Source organism: Acinonyx jubatus, chromosome C1, assembly GCF_027475565.1.
Source record: "Acinonyx jubatus isolate Ajub_Pintada_27869175 chromosome C1, VMU_Ajub_asm_v1.0, whole genome shotgun sequence".
Lineage (NCBI taxonomy): Eukaryota > Metazoa > Chordata > Mammalia > Carnivora > Felidae > Acinonyx > Acinonyx jubatus.
The window spans coordinates 91,909,252-91,925,152 of NC_069381.1; the positions used below are offsets into that span (position 1 = coordinate 91,909,252).

Here is a 15,901-nt window from a genome sequence, read left to right on the forward strand (position 1 = left end):
TCCGTACTCCCAAACCAAAATGGCTTTCAGCAGCTGAGAGGATGCTCCAAGGTCCACTGCCTCCTTTGAACCACCTGTCCTAACAGCTCTCTGGGAGGGGCCTCAGGGCCTGGAGACTGCCCGCTGGCTGCCACACCAGTTGTTTGGCTAGCTCCCCCAAGCCTGAAAAGAAGGCTGTGTTTGTATTTCAGACTTCCTATCCCTATTCGATAAACTAGGGGTTGGGGGGGGGGTGTTAAGAATTTGTGCCCATTTTAAACAATTTTTTTTAATGCTTATTTATTTTTGAGAGAGAGAGAGACAGAGCATGAGTGGGGGAGCAGCACAGAGAAGGAGACACAGAATCGGAAGCAGGATCCAGGCTCTGAGCTGTCAGCACAGAGCCTGATGCAGGGCTCGAACTCATGAACTGTGACATCGTGACCTGAGCCGAAGTCGGACGCTTAACCAACTGAGCCACCCAGGTGCCCCAATTTTTGCCCATTTTATAGATAGAAAAACTAAGGCACAGATGGTCAACTTACAGGCCAAGGTCTTACCACCAACCAATAGAGTAGAGCTCAGCTAGAACCAAGGTTTTCTTCCCAATCCAGGGCTCTTTCTATAATCCTGTTCTGATGAGCCTGAGTCTGCCCTGGTTCTTTCTCAATCCTTCGAAGGGGGCATTGGCTGGGACCCTGTAGGAAGCATGTGGGAGCTGATTAGGTTTTACCTGATTGATCCCAGAGGGTTTGACTGATCTCAAGATGATCCTGCCAACATGTCAGCACAGGGTTTGATAAAAATCATTTGGCTGTCTACAGGTTTACGTTTGATATTTTAATTTCATTTCCCTGTACTAAGGTATATGTAGTTTTGTTTTAGGCTGTTGCTTGAAAGGCAGTGGCCACTTCTATGGAATAGGCTTTAGGGCTTCAGCCCAGAGTCTCATGTTAGTTCTCCAGAGGGAGCACGGAGGAAAGAGTACATGTCTTGGCTCCAAACAGACCTGGGTTCAAATATTGGCTCTGGCACTTCCTATGTGTATGATCTGCGGAAAGTCACTTAACCTCTGGCGCCCTTTCCTCATCCATAAAGTAAGGGGAATAAAGGCTGCCTCATAGAACTTGTGTGGGGAGTGGAGGTACTGTATGTAAAGGACCTGGCACTCGTAAGAGCTCGAGAAATGGTGGGGGGGATACTGGTGATCACTGCTCCAGCTCTGGGATGGTTGGGGGCCTCTTTGCAGGTGACCTGAGGCCTGGGGCAGCCACCTTGCTCTCTCTGGGTTTTCTGGGTAATTAATTCATTGTTCTTATGGCTCTGTGGGTTAGGTCTGGTAAACAATTCCAGAACTCTCTTTCTTCCCTTTTGAGGACAAAAAGGAATTTCTGGATAGGCAAGTCTCTGGGCAGAGGGCTCTGGAGTAGGTTATCCTGTCTGAATTCCTGGTCCGATCTCATGTCTCTGCCATGTGTGGCTTTGGACAATCTCTTCACCTCTCTGGGCCTCAGAAACATGGATGCTTTGTCCTGTAGGATGTCTTAGAGCTCTGCAATATTAGGATCCTATCCTTGGGTGTCAGTCATATACCTAAGGGAAGTGATCGCTTCTTCATAGTGGGAAGCCATCCTTCTCCATCTCACCTCCAAAGGCTTAACAACATGGCCTTGGACCCTCCATGGATAATGTACCCCAGCTCAGTCCAGTCCTATAAATCCAGATTAACCTGAGCCTTCCCTAGTCCCTGGTGCCCGCTTTATCTTCAGGGAGAAGCATTGTGGATCCCACCCCACCCCCCCATCCCCATAAGTTTTCACAGCCCACACCAAAGAAATTTACAATCTAAGAAAACAATGGTAATTTGCCTGTTTGAGGGACAAATGCAGGGTTAGGACAAGGCCTTTAGCTCCCCTTCAAAACTGAATGTCTGGGGCGCCTGGGTGGCTCAGTCGTTTGAGCGTCCGACTTCAGCTTGGGTCATGATCTCATGGTCCATGAGTTCGAGCCCCCGCATTGGGCTCTGTGCTGAGGGCTCAGAGCCTGGACCCTGCTTCTGATTCTGTGTCTCCCTCTCTCTCTGCCCCTCCCCTGCTCTTGCTCTGTCTCTCTCTCTCTTTCTCTCTCAAAAAAAATTGAAAACAAAACTGAATGTCACTCCTAAACCTATCCTTTGTACATATTTGGTATCTGCCAAAGAAGCCAGACCCTGAAGTCTTGGCCGCTGCCAGGCCTAACCCCGGCACCCTGTGTCTGCACTAACTGGCCTGCTATAAGGGCATCTTTGTTCTAATGTCACACGGAAGCATGCAATGGCACGGCTGTCAGGAGCCTCAGGATCATCTCTCCTATATTCTCTTTGAACAGATAAGAAATCTATGGCCGGGAATGGCAAGTGACTTGCCCAAGGTCATACAACTAGTAAGTGTCAGAGCCAGGCCTTAAACCTGGATTTTCTATGAGCACTGGGTGTTGTATGCAAGCAATGAATCATGGGAATCAACTCCTGAAGCCAAGAATACACTGTAAACGCTGTCTGTTAGCTAACTTGACAATAAATTGTATTAAAAAAATACAAAATGGATTTTTCTGATGCTAAATACCCTTTATACTTCATCAAGCTGGCCAGGAGTGTCTCCCCTGCCTACGGTCACCTAGTCCCACTAGAGTTTTGAGATGCCAGTCCAGCAGCCTGAGAGAAGTGAGGGGGATTGGAACCACCCCTGGGTGTCTTCCCTGGGGGCACTGGTGCCTGGCTCCTTGCTTCAGAAGTGGCTCCAAGGGGCTGGGTGGGAAGCAGGAGGCCATTAGGACCCAGAAGCTCGTGGAGCATCTTGCTCTGCCGGCTGCCTCTCACTGCTCACTGCAGTGGTTCAGGCTTCAGCAGCCTTGGAGAAGCATCAGCTGAGAGGAGCTATCACATGGGAGCCGGGAGCTGCTCAGCAAAGGTAGGAGTTGCCGACTAGGCCAGGAATGGGGGCCAGTCCGATGGCCTGATGGTGAGTGCTGAGGTACTCTGCAGGAGGGTAGCTCTGTGTCCCAGGGACCAGCCCACCCAGCCCACCCTACCTTATGGTGGGCAGTTTTGTCAAGGGATGGGCTCCCAGGTATCTCAAAGGCAGTATTGGGGTGTGGGCATGTCTGAAGCCTAGAGATGGGGGTTGATCTCCTGCCAGCGGGAGTACCCACATCCCACGGGCAGACAGGGTTCCCCATCTGTCTTGCTCCATGTCATAGAGATGGGTACCCCACATACTAGGAGTGGGTCCCTTGATATCTACGCTCATGGGCAACTCTGTGTCCTGGGCGTGGGCAACTCTGCTGGGGAGAGGTGTGGTAGCCCCCTGGAAATCTCCCCTGGCTTACGAGGGGGCATGCTCTTGTCTGAAGAAAGGCTGGGCTCGGGTTCTTGAGGTGGAAGCTCTGTATTTGGGAAACAGGTGCATGCGAATCCCAATGACACCTCTGTGGCCTTGGGCTCGGCACTTATGCACATCTTGCATCCTGAAACAAGGATATTTGTAACTTGACCATGCCCTTGCTGGGAGACCAGACTTTAGCCCCTGTGGTGGCAAAACCTGCCAGGTACTGAGAGGTGCTGGAGGTGAGGGAGGGCTTGCTGGAAGGAAGCAGTGGGAAGATGAGAGCATGTGAGAAGGCATGATGATGTGAGCTAGGGGTGGAGTGAGGCTCTCTGGGCTTCCCCTCTGACACCGTCATGCACAACCCTCTCATCCCCAACGCCCCCCCCCCCCCCCCCATCAGTGAGAAGGGTGCTGGGGAGCAGGAATGTTGGTCCATCTGTTAGGAGGTAAATTGGAATCCTGGTATTTAGGAGTCAGTGTGGAGATACCGGCAAGGCCGAGGGGGCTATGGAAACGAGAAACGTCCAATACCTTCTTGCCTAGGGCTCCATCATGGCTGCACAGAACCCCCTCCATCTCCACGTGGATACCATGTCTGCTTCCCTCACTCTGGGACCCTGGGTGCACCTTGCTGGCAGACTCTTGATGTCCATGCAGACACGGAGGCCTATCCTTCAGCTCCCAGGGCCTCAGGGCCACATCTTCTGGGCCCCACTCCCAGGTGGAAGGGACGAAGAAGTCATGGCCTGGAGAGTAAGGGGCAAGGACACCTCCCCTAGCGTTGCTCTCTGCATTTTTTTCTGTCAGACTGTCTTCTGAGAAGCTGATGTCTCCACTTTTGAGACCTCTCTTCACCTTCTCTTGTAGACCCTGAGCCTATGTGGCCATTTTAATTGTGAAACGAGCTTTCTGTTATCCCCGGGGAAAGGCATCTCTCTAGGCAATTGTCCAAAGTTAGGGCTGCCCCAAGTCCAGGAGCCCAGGTTACCCTTTCCAAAGCAGAGTCCCCTGGCTGGCACATAGTTGATCTACTGAGTGTATTTGGGAGTATGTACTCAGGGGCAGGGATTTAACAGATAAGTTTGAGTTTGATATAATTGACAAAGTTATATTGAGTACTTATTGCATGCATTAGTGCAAGGTTGGTGGTAATGCCAAAACCCAAGGGTGGTTGTAAGGCTGTAACTATGGAGAGGGAATGGGGCCTGTCTGCCTTACATGGTCCACTTCATTAGAGTCAGAGAAATGATGTGTTGTTTTTTTTTTTAAGTTTATTTATTTTGAGAGAGAGAGGGAGGGAGGAAGAGAATCCCAAGCAGGCTCTGCACCATCAGTGCAGAGCCTGATGCAGGGCTCGAAATTACAAACCACGAGATCATGCCCTGAGCCGAAGTCACGACTGAGCCACCCAGATGCCCCACGATGGGTTTTTTAACTGAGCAACCACAAGTCCCTTTATAGCCCAGGAACTCACAGAGTCATTAAGTGTTGTCAGATATGGGAATCTTGGCGGTCGTCCAGTTCAACCTTCCCATTTTACAGATGAAGAAACTGTGATCCATGGAACTTGTGACTTGTCTACAGACAGCCCATCAGACTTGGCATGTCCATAGTTTGCCTCTAATTTGCGTACCTTCACACGTTATACTGAGAGACTGTAAGAATAGGATATGGAAATGAAAATAATTTATAATTGCATTATTTCAATTATATGCAAACTTAATATGGATAACGAGACACATAAAACATTTGATCTGCCCTTTGATCAGGAGAAATGAGGGACGCTGAAACCCCAGACTTCGTCCTCTCCCAATTTCCTTCAGTTGCCTTCTCTGCTTTATGCTCCCCTATTTCCATGATAACAGTGACCTACCCTCTCTCACCCCTGTGCCCCTCTTAGACACCTACTCCTCCCTCCTTACTCTGGATTCTGCTAACAGTCCAGGACCAGGAGGACTCTGGGCCAGGGATCTGCTCCAGTGATCAGAGACCTGGGACCTGGGGAGTGTGAGGTTGGGAGCATTTCCTCTCCCATCTGCAGGGGCACAGTGGCCTTGAGAAGCTAATGAGTGGGTGAGGAAGGGCAGCTGTCAAGTGACTTGCCCCTTCTGGCTTGGGGGGCAGTGGAGGCTGGATGAGCTGACATCCCAGCTTCCTTCCAGCTGGGACATTTTGTTTTCACTGTTCCTTTTCAACACTCCCCAAATGGCAACTCTGTGTCTTGGGGGGTGGTGATGTCACAGGAGACTAAAGCAAGGTCCTTCCCCCTTTCAGGTGATCTCTTCCAAATGGGAGCCCCAGAACACTGACAGACATTTTTAGAGATAGTTCAAGTTCAATGACTATTCATCGAATGCCTACTGCGTTCCAGCCGCCGTGGGGGGCACCGTCTGGTGGGTAGAGTACTGGCCCTGGAGCCCGAGCGCTTGGGCTGCGGGTACACACGCAGACCTTGCCACTTTTGGTAAGTTATTTCCCCTCTCTAGGCCTGTTTCATCAATTGCAAAATGGGGATAAGAATAACATCTACCTCATAGGTTGTGTGAGGATTAAAATGAGTTTATTTACGTACAGTGCTTAGAACAGGGTTTGGCATGTGGAAAGCACCATGTAAATGTTATGCTTATTGGTAGTATTGTTATGAAGTCTCACTGGACCCTCCAAACACAGTTGTGAAGTAGATATTATTCTCTTCATTTTACAGATGTCTTTGTGAGGAAACTGAAGTTCACAAGAGTCACAGAGTTAGCAATTCCCAGACCTGAAACTGGAAACCAGATCCTGTGTCCCTTCTACTTACTCCCCAACAGCTCCTGCCATTTGGAGAGTCAAGAAATCGGGAAATTTGCATAAGCAACTTTAAAACTGGGGCACTATCCTGGAGCTCAGCGGGACCCCGGGAGAGGGAGAAAGAGGATTTAGAATCTCTGGATAACAATCCCTGAGAGGGGAGAAGGGTATGGAGAACAGAGGAAAGGAAAAGAAACAAGGAGCCTGAGACCACTCAGAAGGTGGAGTGTTGAGTGAGTGAGGCTCCAGCATCTCTCACATCTCCTGCTTCTTCGATGTCACCAAGGTGGACCAGAGCCACCACCTTCCAGAAAGGAGAGATGAGCTTCTGAGCCCTCCGTTCCCTATGCACAGTCTGACCTGGGAGGCTGGCGGTAAGAGCCTGTCCAGGAGGCTCCAGCAGGAGGCGCCCTCCCCCCCCCGCCCCCACACACCAAATTGGGAAGCCTGGGCCTGGGCTGGCCATCCCAGGGTCACTGGACTAGGATGGGGGATGGGCCTGTGACGGGAGGTGCCCTGGGTGTCCTCTTCCGGCCCCATGGAGTCCTCTCCCATCCCCCAGTCATCAGGGAACTCTTCCACTCTGGGGAGGGTCCCTCAAACACCAGGTCCCTCTACTGCCAGTGGGGTCCCAGAGGTGGGGCTGCGGGACGTGGCCTCAGAATCTGTGGCCCTCTTCTTCATGCTCCTGCTGGACTTGATCGCCGTGGCTGGCAACGCGGCTGTGATGGCTGTTATCGCCAAGACACCTGCCCTCCGAAAATTCGTCTTCGTCTTCCACCTGTGCCTGGTGGACCTGTTGGCCGCCCTGACCCTCATGCCCCTGGCCATGCTCTCCAGCTCTGCCCTCTTTGACCATGACCTCTTTGGGGAGGTCGCCTGCCGCCTCTACTTGTTCCTGAGCATATGCTTCGTAAGCCTGGCCATTCTCTCGGTGTCGGCCATCAACGTGGAGCGCTACTATTACGTTGTCCACCCCATGCGCTACGAGGTGCGCATGACGCTGGGGCTGGTGGCCTCTGTGCTGGTGGGTGTGTGGGTGAAAGCCTTGGCCATGGCTTCTGTGCCAGTGTTGGGAAGGGTCTCCCAGGAGGAGGGAGCGCCCAGCACCCCCCCAGGCTGCTCACTCCAATGGAGCCACAGTGCCTACTGCCAGCTTTTCGTGGTGGTCTTTGCTGCCCTTTACTTTTTGTTGCCTCTGCTCCTTATCCTTGTGGTTTACTGCAGCATGTTCCGAGTAGCTCGAGTGGCTGCCATGCAGCACGGACCGCTGCCCACGTGGATGGAGACGCCCCGGCAACGCTCCGAGTCTCTCAGCAGCCGCTCCACCATGGTCACCAGCTCGGGGGCTCCCCAGACCACTCCGCACCGGACGTTTGGGGGAGGGAAGGCTGCGGTGGTCCTCCTAGCTGTGGGGGGACAGTTCCTGCTCTGTTGGTTGCCCTACTTTTCTTTCCACCTCTACGTGGCCCTGAGTGCTCAGCCCATTTCGACTGGGCAGGTGGAGAACGTGGTGACCTGGATCGGCTACTTCTGCTTCACTTCCAACCCTTTCTTCTATGGATGTCTCAACCGGCAGATCCGGGGCGAGCTCAGCAAGCAGTTTGTCTGCTTCTTCAAGCCGGCTCCGGAGGAGGAGCTGAGGCTACCTAGCCGGGAGGGCTCCATTGAGGAGAACTTCCTGCAGTTCCTTCAGGGTACTGGCTGTCCCTCCGAGTCCTGGGTTTCCCGACCCGTACCCAGCCCCAAGCAGGAGCCACCTGCCGTTGACTTTCGAATTCCAGGCCAGATAGCTGAGGAGACCTCGGAGTTCCTGGAGCAACAACTCACCAGCGACATCATCATGTCGGACAGCTACCTCCGGCCCGCCCCCTCACCTCGACTGGAATCCTGATGGGCTTCTGGACACTTGGAAGGAGATGGGGCTGGGGCCATTGACGACTGAAGGAACATCTTGTGGGATCACCTTTTCCCAGCTAGCAGGGGCTGGGGCTGGGGTCTCTGCACACAGCTGTTGCTTAGCTTTTTCTGGGTCAGGAACAATGCCAACAGGATGAACGTGTGGCAAAAGCCTTGGACATGGCTCTGATCCTTGACTACTGGGGGAGGGAACCTGGTGAGATGGTAATGAGAATAAACGGTCACCAAGGTGAGATAATGCCTTTCAACCAGTGAACTTTCCATGCCTCAGGAAGCAGGGAAACTCTCTAAGGGTAGGAGTTGGAGGGTATAGAGCAGCAGACCAGGTTTGGAGTTAAACTGGGGGTCCTTTAGGATATTTCATCTTTCAGTGCAATTGTCCAGGGCAGTAACTGCACTCAGGCAAGGTAAGAAAATGATCTTTGTCTTCTCCTTTCCTTGCTAGGTTTAAGAAGAACGAAATAAAGTACAGCCAAGTGTTTCCATTTGAGTTAATGGCTCTTTTTCTAGTTTTAGACCTGAGGGCCAGCTGGATTTATTCCTTTCCTGAGTTTGGCCAGAAGCAAGGGGGAAATAGCAGCCAGGGTACAGAGAGTAGAAGGCAGGAAAGCTGACTGCAGCTGTCTCCCACCCTCGAGGAAGAGCCCTTCTGTTCTATTCTTCTGTCGCTCTACTTCACATGGGAGATCAAGCTTGGGGCTTGATCTCAGCAAAGGCAAGGATATGACAGGATGGCTCTTTCTCCTCATTTTTTTAGAATGAAGAAGTGGAAAGATTGGGAGTTGGATGGCTGAAGGTGGGGGTTAGCATTTGAATGGCTAAGATGGTTGGATACAGAGAGGCCAGATAATCACCTTGACCAATAAAACTGTAAATCTTTTTTTTTTTTTTTTTTCCCTTTCTAGGATTGGCCTCCCTGATCTCTCTCCTCATGGCAGTGACCCACCTCCAGCCCCCTGGACAATCGGGTACAAGAGACTAAGGTTGGGAATGGGAAGGGTGGGGTTTCCATGGTCCATTAAATGCCTCCCTTCTCCCATTCATCGCTCTCAAAATTAGCTTCAGTGACAAAAGACTTAAATCTCTCTCCTACCCGAAGCCCTGGGTTGGAGAGAGGGCACAAGAGTTGGGTTCAGCTGTTTACTGATTGAGACTATAGGAACTTGTTGGTTGGTATTGGTGGTGGTATTTTCAAGCAGGGGGAAATTGGACAGGACACTCATCTGGGACTACCTGTCCATCCACTTCCCTCTGTTGAATCAAATAACACTAAAGGATTGAGGCAGGACCAGAGGGTGGTTTGATCTGTATTTGAACAAATTCCTGACTCATTGAACATTAAAGGGTAAGATGGGCTGGTGGGAGTGGGCCCTTTGAATGGCCAATAAATAATTTTTATTATAAAAAGTTATACTGATATCAACATTTCCTATTTTAGTCCAATTCAGTACATAATAGTTGAATACCCAGTATTCTCTGGGACCCACACAGAGTCACTGCCTTTGAGGAGTTCATAGTCTAATTTGATCAGGCACCTTGTATTTTTACAGAGCATTTATATCTGGTAAAACACTAAAGAATGTTGGAGAAATATATTAAAGAACACATTGCAGTTCAGTCCACTGCAGCAAGATACTTACATGGAAACTTCCTGTGGGCTGTGGAAAGTGTGAGGGTTGTAAATGAAACCCTAGTTGAGGAAAATAATTTACTTACTGAGACTGAGCAAATCTCCCTTTAGATCTAGGAAAATTTACAGGTTTCTGTCTTCCTACCACCAGACTTACTCTAGTCTAAGACCCATTACACTGAGGAAATCCCTTAGATAGTATATATACCAAGGAGAATCTTTTGTGACTGAAAAACACGTTCTCCTCGCTTTCCTCCCTTTCAAGATAAACCTGTTAAGGGAGGAACCTCATTCCTAGATAACAGGAAAAAACCTCTTCAAACATCATTGATCAGCTAGTAGGCCCTAAGCATTGCCAGCAGGTGGCAGTGTGAGACCAATGGAAACAGGAAAGGTGCGCGTTGGGGAGGGGGGCTGTGGGGAGAGGGAACGGGGAAAGGGGAGGACATTAAACATTGCCTGGCAGCCATTTTGTTAATTTATTTTTCCTTTTCCTTTGACTTTGCCCTCCAACCCTTCCTTCAAATATATCAAAAAAGAATTTTAAGTGCAAGGATATCTCTAATTCAGGCTGAAATCTCCTGACACTGTGATCTCACTGGCATTTATTACAGAATTTGACACATGCTGGTTCATTTGCCATTTATTTTTCCCTGCTTGAGTGGATCATGAAGGAAACAAATATTTCTCTTCTATTATGCTGAGAATTCTCCCAACAATTTCTGCCATGACCACCTTCCAGTTGTTTTCTAGTCACCAGGATCGCTTGGTAAAGTTGGCTATGTAATCCTTGACTGTGCAAGCTGTTCCTGGACCAAATTTGACTTCTCTAGTCAGCTCAAGAATCAACAGGTTGAGACAACTTTCCTGTCAGTTACTTTTCCTGCACCCCAGTGGTGTTGGGGTAACCCTCAAGCCTAGATGAAAACCTTGTGTCATCAGGTCTCCCCAAGTAACATCTTATAGTGGCATGGTAGAAAAGGGGTGAGTTTGGAGGCAGACATCTACTTACTCACTGTGTGACCTTGGGAAAGATGCTTAATTTCTCTGAGCCTATTTCTTCATCTGTAAAATGGAGGTAACATTACCTACCTCACAGGGTTGTTGTGAGGATTAAAAGAGATGACCATGTGGAAGCACCTAGCCATACCTGGCAAATAGGTACTCAATAAATATTGGTTTTTCTTCCCTTTCCTCTTGCCCTATTCCCCCATAAGTATTGATTATGAGAAAGCCATCCCTTTTATTCTAACAGTCATTTGGGAATGAGTAGGAGGCTTTTTAAACTTTGAAGAACCTGCATTACTAAATTATAGTGGATGAAGTTGTTTATTGTGGCTCTCAAGAAATCCCCCCAGTTAATGAATCATCACCACAGAGAGCTTTCTGTTGGGACCTTATCTTCTAAGGTTTAAATTCTATTAAGGAAATAGTTTTTAATCCCAGGGGAAAGTTTGGGGGACTACAAGAGTTTTCCTCTCTAGAATGTATGATGAGAGTATTTGTGCAGCTATTTGGTAGTAAGGGTGAGTTAGGGCCACTTTCACGGTAGTACCCAGAATTAGGAGTGAAAGGGCTGAGTCTCCAGCTTTTGCAGTGGATTTATTTTCAGGTGATGAGAGAGCTGAGAAACAAATCTACTAGAACTTCCCTTTTTGTGTGATACTACAACGGGAAATTTTAGTAGGAGTTTCACAGGATGCACTGGTTTGTTTCGGGGTGTGGGACTGAGGCTAACTGATTTTGGTAGAAGTCCGAAGCCCCTTAACGCAGGATCATCTATCGGCACTAAAACTGGCTTTTATTGGAGAAAGGCGGCATGGAAATTTTTTGGAGGAACTACACGCTTACCTTTCAGGTAACAGAGTATCTTGGCGATTTCAAGTGGCCTTTTGCCAACATAGTCGCTTGGCAACTCGTAGCTAACGGCACAAGGACCAAGGTACATTTTGAGAGCAGGAAGCGGTGGGCCAAAGGAGGGCAGAAAGGGATCGCTAAGGTCCCAGGCACGGTCAGTCTTACAGACCTCAGATTTGAAGCGTGGCCGGGCCCCAGGCTCTGCAGTTTGTTCTCATCCCGTAGATCGGGCTGAGACAACCCTGGCAGAGAAAGTTTCCTACACTTGGGAAGGGGCTCCGGGTCTCCATAGCCAGAGATCAAAGGGGCTTTCCGGCCAGTGAGAAATCCCCAGCAGAAATTCCGGCGCGGGCTGTGGCCTCTTAATTTGGGACCCTCCCCCACCTCCAATCCAAAGCCTGCTGTGTGACCTCAGGAGGGTGCCACGAACGGGAGAAGCCAGTCCCTGGTTTTCCTCCATTTATCCAAATAAGGCAGCCGAAAAGGAGAAGAGGCACTAAGGTCGAGCGGCGTAACAGAAGCTCGATCAGACCTGGCTACTCCGCGGAAACGCCGCTCTGCCTCACCGGCCCTCTCCCCGTACTTCCGCTTTTCGTTGCTCCTCCTCTACCCCAGCTGGACAGGTTTGAGCAGTAACCGTCGCGGGGCGTTTCCGGAAGTGTCGTAAACGCCGGATATCCGGTTCCTTCGGGCGCTCAGGGAGCTGACGGAGAGGGCCGCCGCCCAGCAGTAGACGCTGTCTCAGCGAGCCGAGTCGCAGTTCCGCGGTGTGTGAGTGAGCCCGGGCTCTGTCCCCTCTCCCGCCGCCGCCATGGGCTGCACGTTGAGCGCCGAGGACAAGGCGGCGGTGGAGCGGAGCAAGATGATCGACCGCAACTTGCGGGAGGACGGGGAGAAAGCGGCCAAAGAAGTGAAGCTGCTGCTACTCGGTGAGGGGCTGAGGGCGGAGCTGGCAGGGTGAACGGGAGGGCCTAGGCACTCGGGAGCCCTGAGGAGGGTCGGGCCCAGTCGGCGGAAAGGACCCCGAAGGGATCTGGAGGCGTGGCGGCCGTGGGGCGGGGTGTTCGTTGGTGGCTGGAGCTCTCGAGGGCGTGATGAGGGGAGGGGGTGGGGTTTGGAGTTGTAGGAATTAGGCTGGAGGGAGGGTGTGACTCCGTGCTGGAATTGCGTTTACTGAAGAGAGCTTGGGAGTGTGGGGCAGTGGGACATTGAGACCCATGTTAGGAATATGGGAAAGGCTCATAAAGGAAGAGCTCGTATTAGGGAAGGTTTTGCAGAGGGTTAGGGTGTGTTCATAGCAAAGAAGACGGGATAGAGTTTGTTGGGGTTGTAGAATGGCTTACGAGTTTGGAGCGTGGTGATAACTTTGACAGGATGTAGTTGGGATGCTTGAATGATTAATGTAAATAAAGGGGCAGGGACAGAGTGGTCACATAAGGGCCCTGTCATTTATTAGCGAGTGGACATTTTGAACTGTTGGTAGGGTGAAGGAACCCTGGATTATCCTGGAACCTGAAGATGTGTGGTTGAGATAAAATTATAAGTTCTCAGATATAAAAGAAAAGAGCTTGGGTACAGAGGCTGTCTATACTTTTCCACCTTTTTCTATCATTTTTACTCCCTTAAGGTTTTATAACTCTTTCCTTTGTTATTATAAAGGGCGGAGGTGGTGTGAGCTGAGGAAATTTAAGGACTGGCTTGTTTGAGGTTTGTGGCAAAAGATACAGCGGACAAAAGATTACATACTTGGGAGCTGCTGAATAGTTGCTAGGGGTGACTGCAGTGGGAATGGAGTTATCTTAGGATAAATTATGGAATTGGACACAGTATAAAAGCTGTGACAAACTTCTGGTGAACTTTTTAATCTTTTTTGGTTTCTTTAAACTAAAAATACTGGCTTCAGAAAATTACTGTTTCTTTTACCCGACATTCATTTTGAGCAGTTTTTAGGTACAGTCAGATGCATTTTGCTCCACACGATTAGTTTAAACATTTTGGAGACTGGCTTTTAGAGACTCAGTAAGTCATAGACCCTGGTATTAGCTTACTGATAAGTTAAGCCACGATTCCTTTACTATTAGTATTTTCTACAATTCTTTTAGAGAAGAGTAAGTAGGAGTATTGGTTTCTGTAAGCAAAAGAACTTTTTAAAACAATTGGTTTTTGAGGAAAATGAGTCGCTTTAGGAGAATTGCCAGATTTTCAGGGTGTAAAGCTCCAGAGGGCAGAATGCACCACCATAACCCAAGGCATATTTTGTATTGCAGGATGTGCTGGGTGCCCATGCTAGTCACTTGATGTTAATGTACCTAGTGGTTTGTAGATTGCAGACGACTGGGAACAGCTCTTTGGATCTAGGGGGAAAGTTATGCATTGGAGCTTGAGCTTTTGGTTTCAATATCTGACCTTTCATAACATGTGAATTCGAATTGTAGTTGTAGACTGCCACTCTCTATAGAACAGGTATCTTTTGTGGATGAGCATGGTCCATGGCATATAGTAGGTGCTCCTTAAATATTTGCTATTAACTAGCATGAACCAGCTAATGTTGGACATGGCTCTTTGGGCTTTTTTAGACACTTAATATAAACCATTATACCCAAGGCATTAATGTTGTCTGTATTGATTGATTGGTTATGAAATTAAAGGTGTATTTATAAGTTTTGATTTACATTGGCCATCAGAGATCCCCTTAGGACATTAGCCTAGTGTAATACAGTTGTAAACTGTGAGGCTTTCTTCCAAATGGCAGGATTTGGCAGGCAGAATTTAGGCAAGCAAATGTCTGGAAAAATCTTTGTTCAGAACTTTATAAATAGTGCATTTAATTAAAAACAACATTAAATACATGATGACTTAGGGACTTCAAAAGCAGGAAGTAAAAAATCAAAGTACTAAAACATTTGCTTTTAATTTTCATCAATTTCATTGTTTTAAGTAAGATTTTTTTTATATTCTTGAGCAAGTTAAATCAACAAATTCAAATAGGTTGCAGACACAGATGCTCTTGCTTGAACCATATCATTATGAGCAGAAGTTAAAGTTTTCCCTTCTTTTCTGTAAGCAGAATGCACTCATCACAGTATGCAGATACCTTTTTTTTTCTTTTTCTGTAGAATACCTCTTTTGATGTAGTCATTTTTACTTCATCACTGTGAAACTGTCAAACTTAATCTAAGTTGAGATATATTTACTTACTTTTGTCTCTCCTGGCATGTAATATGTGTTCATTAAATATTACTGTATTTTCTATCTGGAGGAATGTAGTTTAGTATAGTGATTAACAACCAGGGCTATGAAGTCAAACTGTTTCAAATTCTAGTTCCCATTTACTAATTGTAAGGAAGTTACTTACTCAGTTTCTCTGCCTCTGTTTCCTCATCTGTAAGATGGAGAAAATAGAGCTACTTCATACTGCTATGAGCATTAAATATGATAGTAATGTGAAGTGAAACACAGCCTGGCACATAGGATTAGCTCAATGAATATTAGCTATTATTTATTTAAAAAAATTTTTTTAGAGGAGTGTGAGTGCGGAAGAGGGGCAGTGGGAGAGAGAGAGAGTCTCAAGAGAGCTCCATGCTCAGCCTGGAGCCCAACGTGGGGCTGGATCCCTTAAACTGAGATCATGACCTGAGCCGAAATCAAGAGTTAGACACTTAACCAACTGAGCCACCCAGGCACCCCTAGCTATTATTGTTATTATTAAATCAAAAAGAATGTTACAGATTATAGGTACTATAGAAATTCAAATTAAGAACCTGGTGTGGGCCAAATTAGTAATACTTCAATTATACTTCAATGGAAGGAATACTTGAATGTTAAAATTTTTTTATTACCTTTGATTTGAATTTCCTTTAGGTGTGTTATTGGGAAGATCTTGATAATGCCAAATTAATCATAATATTCTGTGGAAAGACAAATTATATTATGCAAAGCTTCCCAACCAGAGTGCAGTGCATAGGATGGCATATAAGTGTGCTGTTTGTAAATTTTTTTATAGTTTTGAAACTTTAAGTCATTTTCATAACTTAAAAATTTCACAACAGTTGAAATGATATTTGAACATTTTTAGTATGATTCCTTCCGTAAACTTTGGAAACACAGCACATGAAAATATTTTATTATGCCAATTAGTGTTTAATATCATCTGTAATACTTGGCATTTTATTTTTCATGTCATAAGTGTTTGATCTAAGGAAAATATATATTATTTCCACCAAGCTCCACCAGTTTACCTTAGTAAGCCTTACAAATACAATTTTTAGTGTGTGCCATCATGTGACAAAAGTTGGGAAGCATTAGTGTAAGAATGGGTAAGAGCACTGCTTACAGAGTCACAGAGAACTGAATTCAATTT

The 15,901-nt window shown here is 47.8% G+C and overlaps 2 protein-coding genes across 7 annotated transcripts in view; both read left to right on the forward strand.

Moving 5' to 3' along the window:
• The first annotated feature begins 2,704 nt into the window (after positions 1-2,704).
• Positions 2,705-10,877, forward strand: GPR61 (G protein-coupled receptor 61). 6 transcript variants are annotated; one of them, XR_003419940.2, is made up of 4 exons: positions 2,705-2,927; positions 5,619-5,808; positions 6,049-8,283; positions 8,960-10,877. XR_003419940.2 is itself a non-coding variant. In XM_027058404.2 (3 exons), the coding sequence occupies exon 3, from the start codon at positions 6,673-6,675 to the stop codon at positions 8,026-8,028; it is 1,356 nt and encodes a 451-aa protein (XP_026914205.2). In that variant the 5' UTR covers positions 2,705-2,927; positions 5,619-5,808; positions 6,049-6,672; the 3' UTR covers positions 8,029-8,939. The 6 variants fall into 6 exon arrangements, 1 of the variants encoding a protein (XP_026914205.2); XR_003419942.2 differs by having other exon boundaries at positions 5,619-5,737; XR_003419941.2 differs by having other exon boundaries at positions 2,895-2,978.
• A 1,326-nt stretch (positions 10,878-12,203) lies between these two features.
• Positions 12,204-15,901, forward strand: part of GNAI3 (G protein subunit alpha i3) — a 37,879-nt gene continuing 34,181 nt past the window's right edge. Inside the window, exon 1 of the mRNA XM_015075365.3 lies at positions 12,204-12,470. Coding sequence (XP_014930851.1) covers positions 12,353-12,470 — 118 coding nt within the window. The 5' untranslated portion in view covers positions 12,204-12,352. The remainder of the gene's footprint in view (positions 12,471-15,901) is intronic.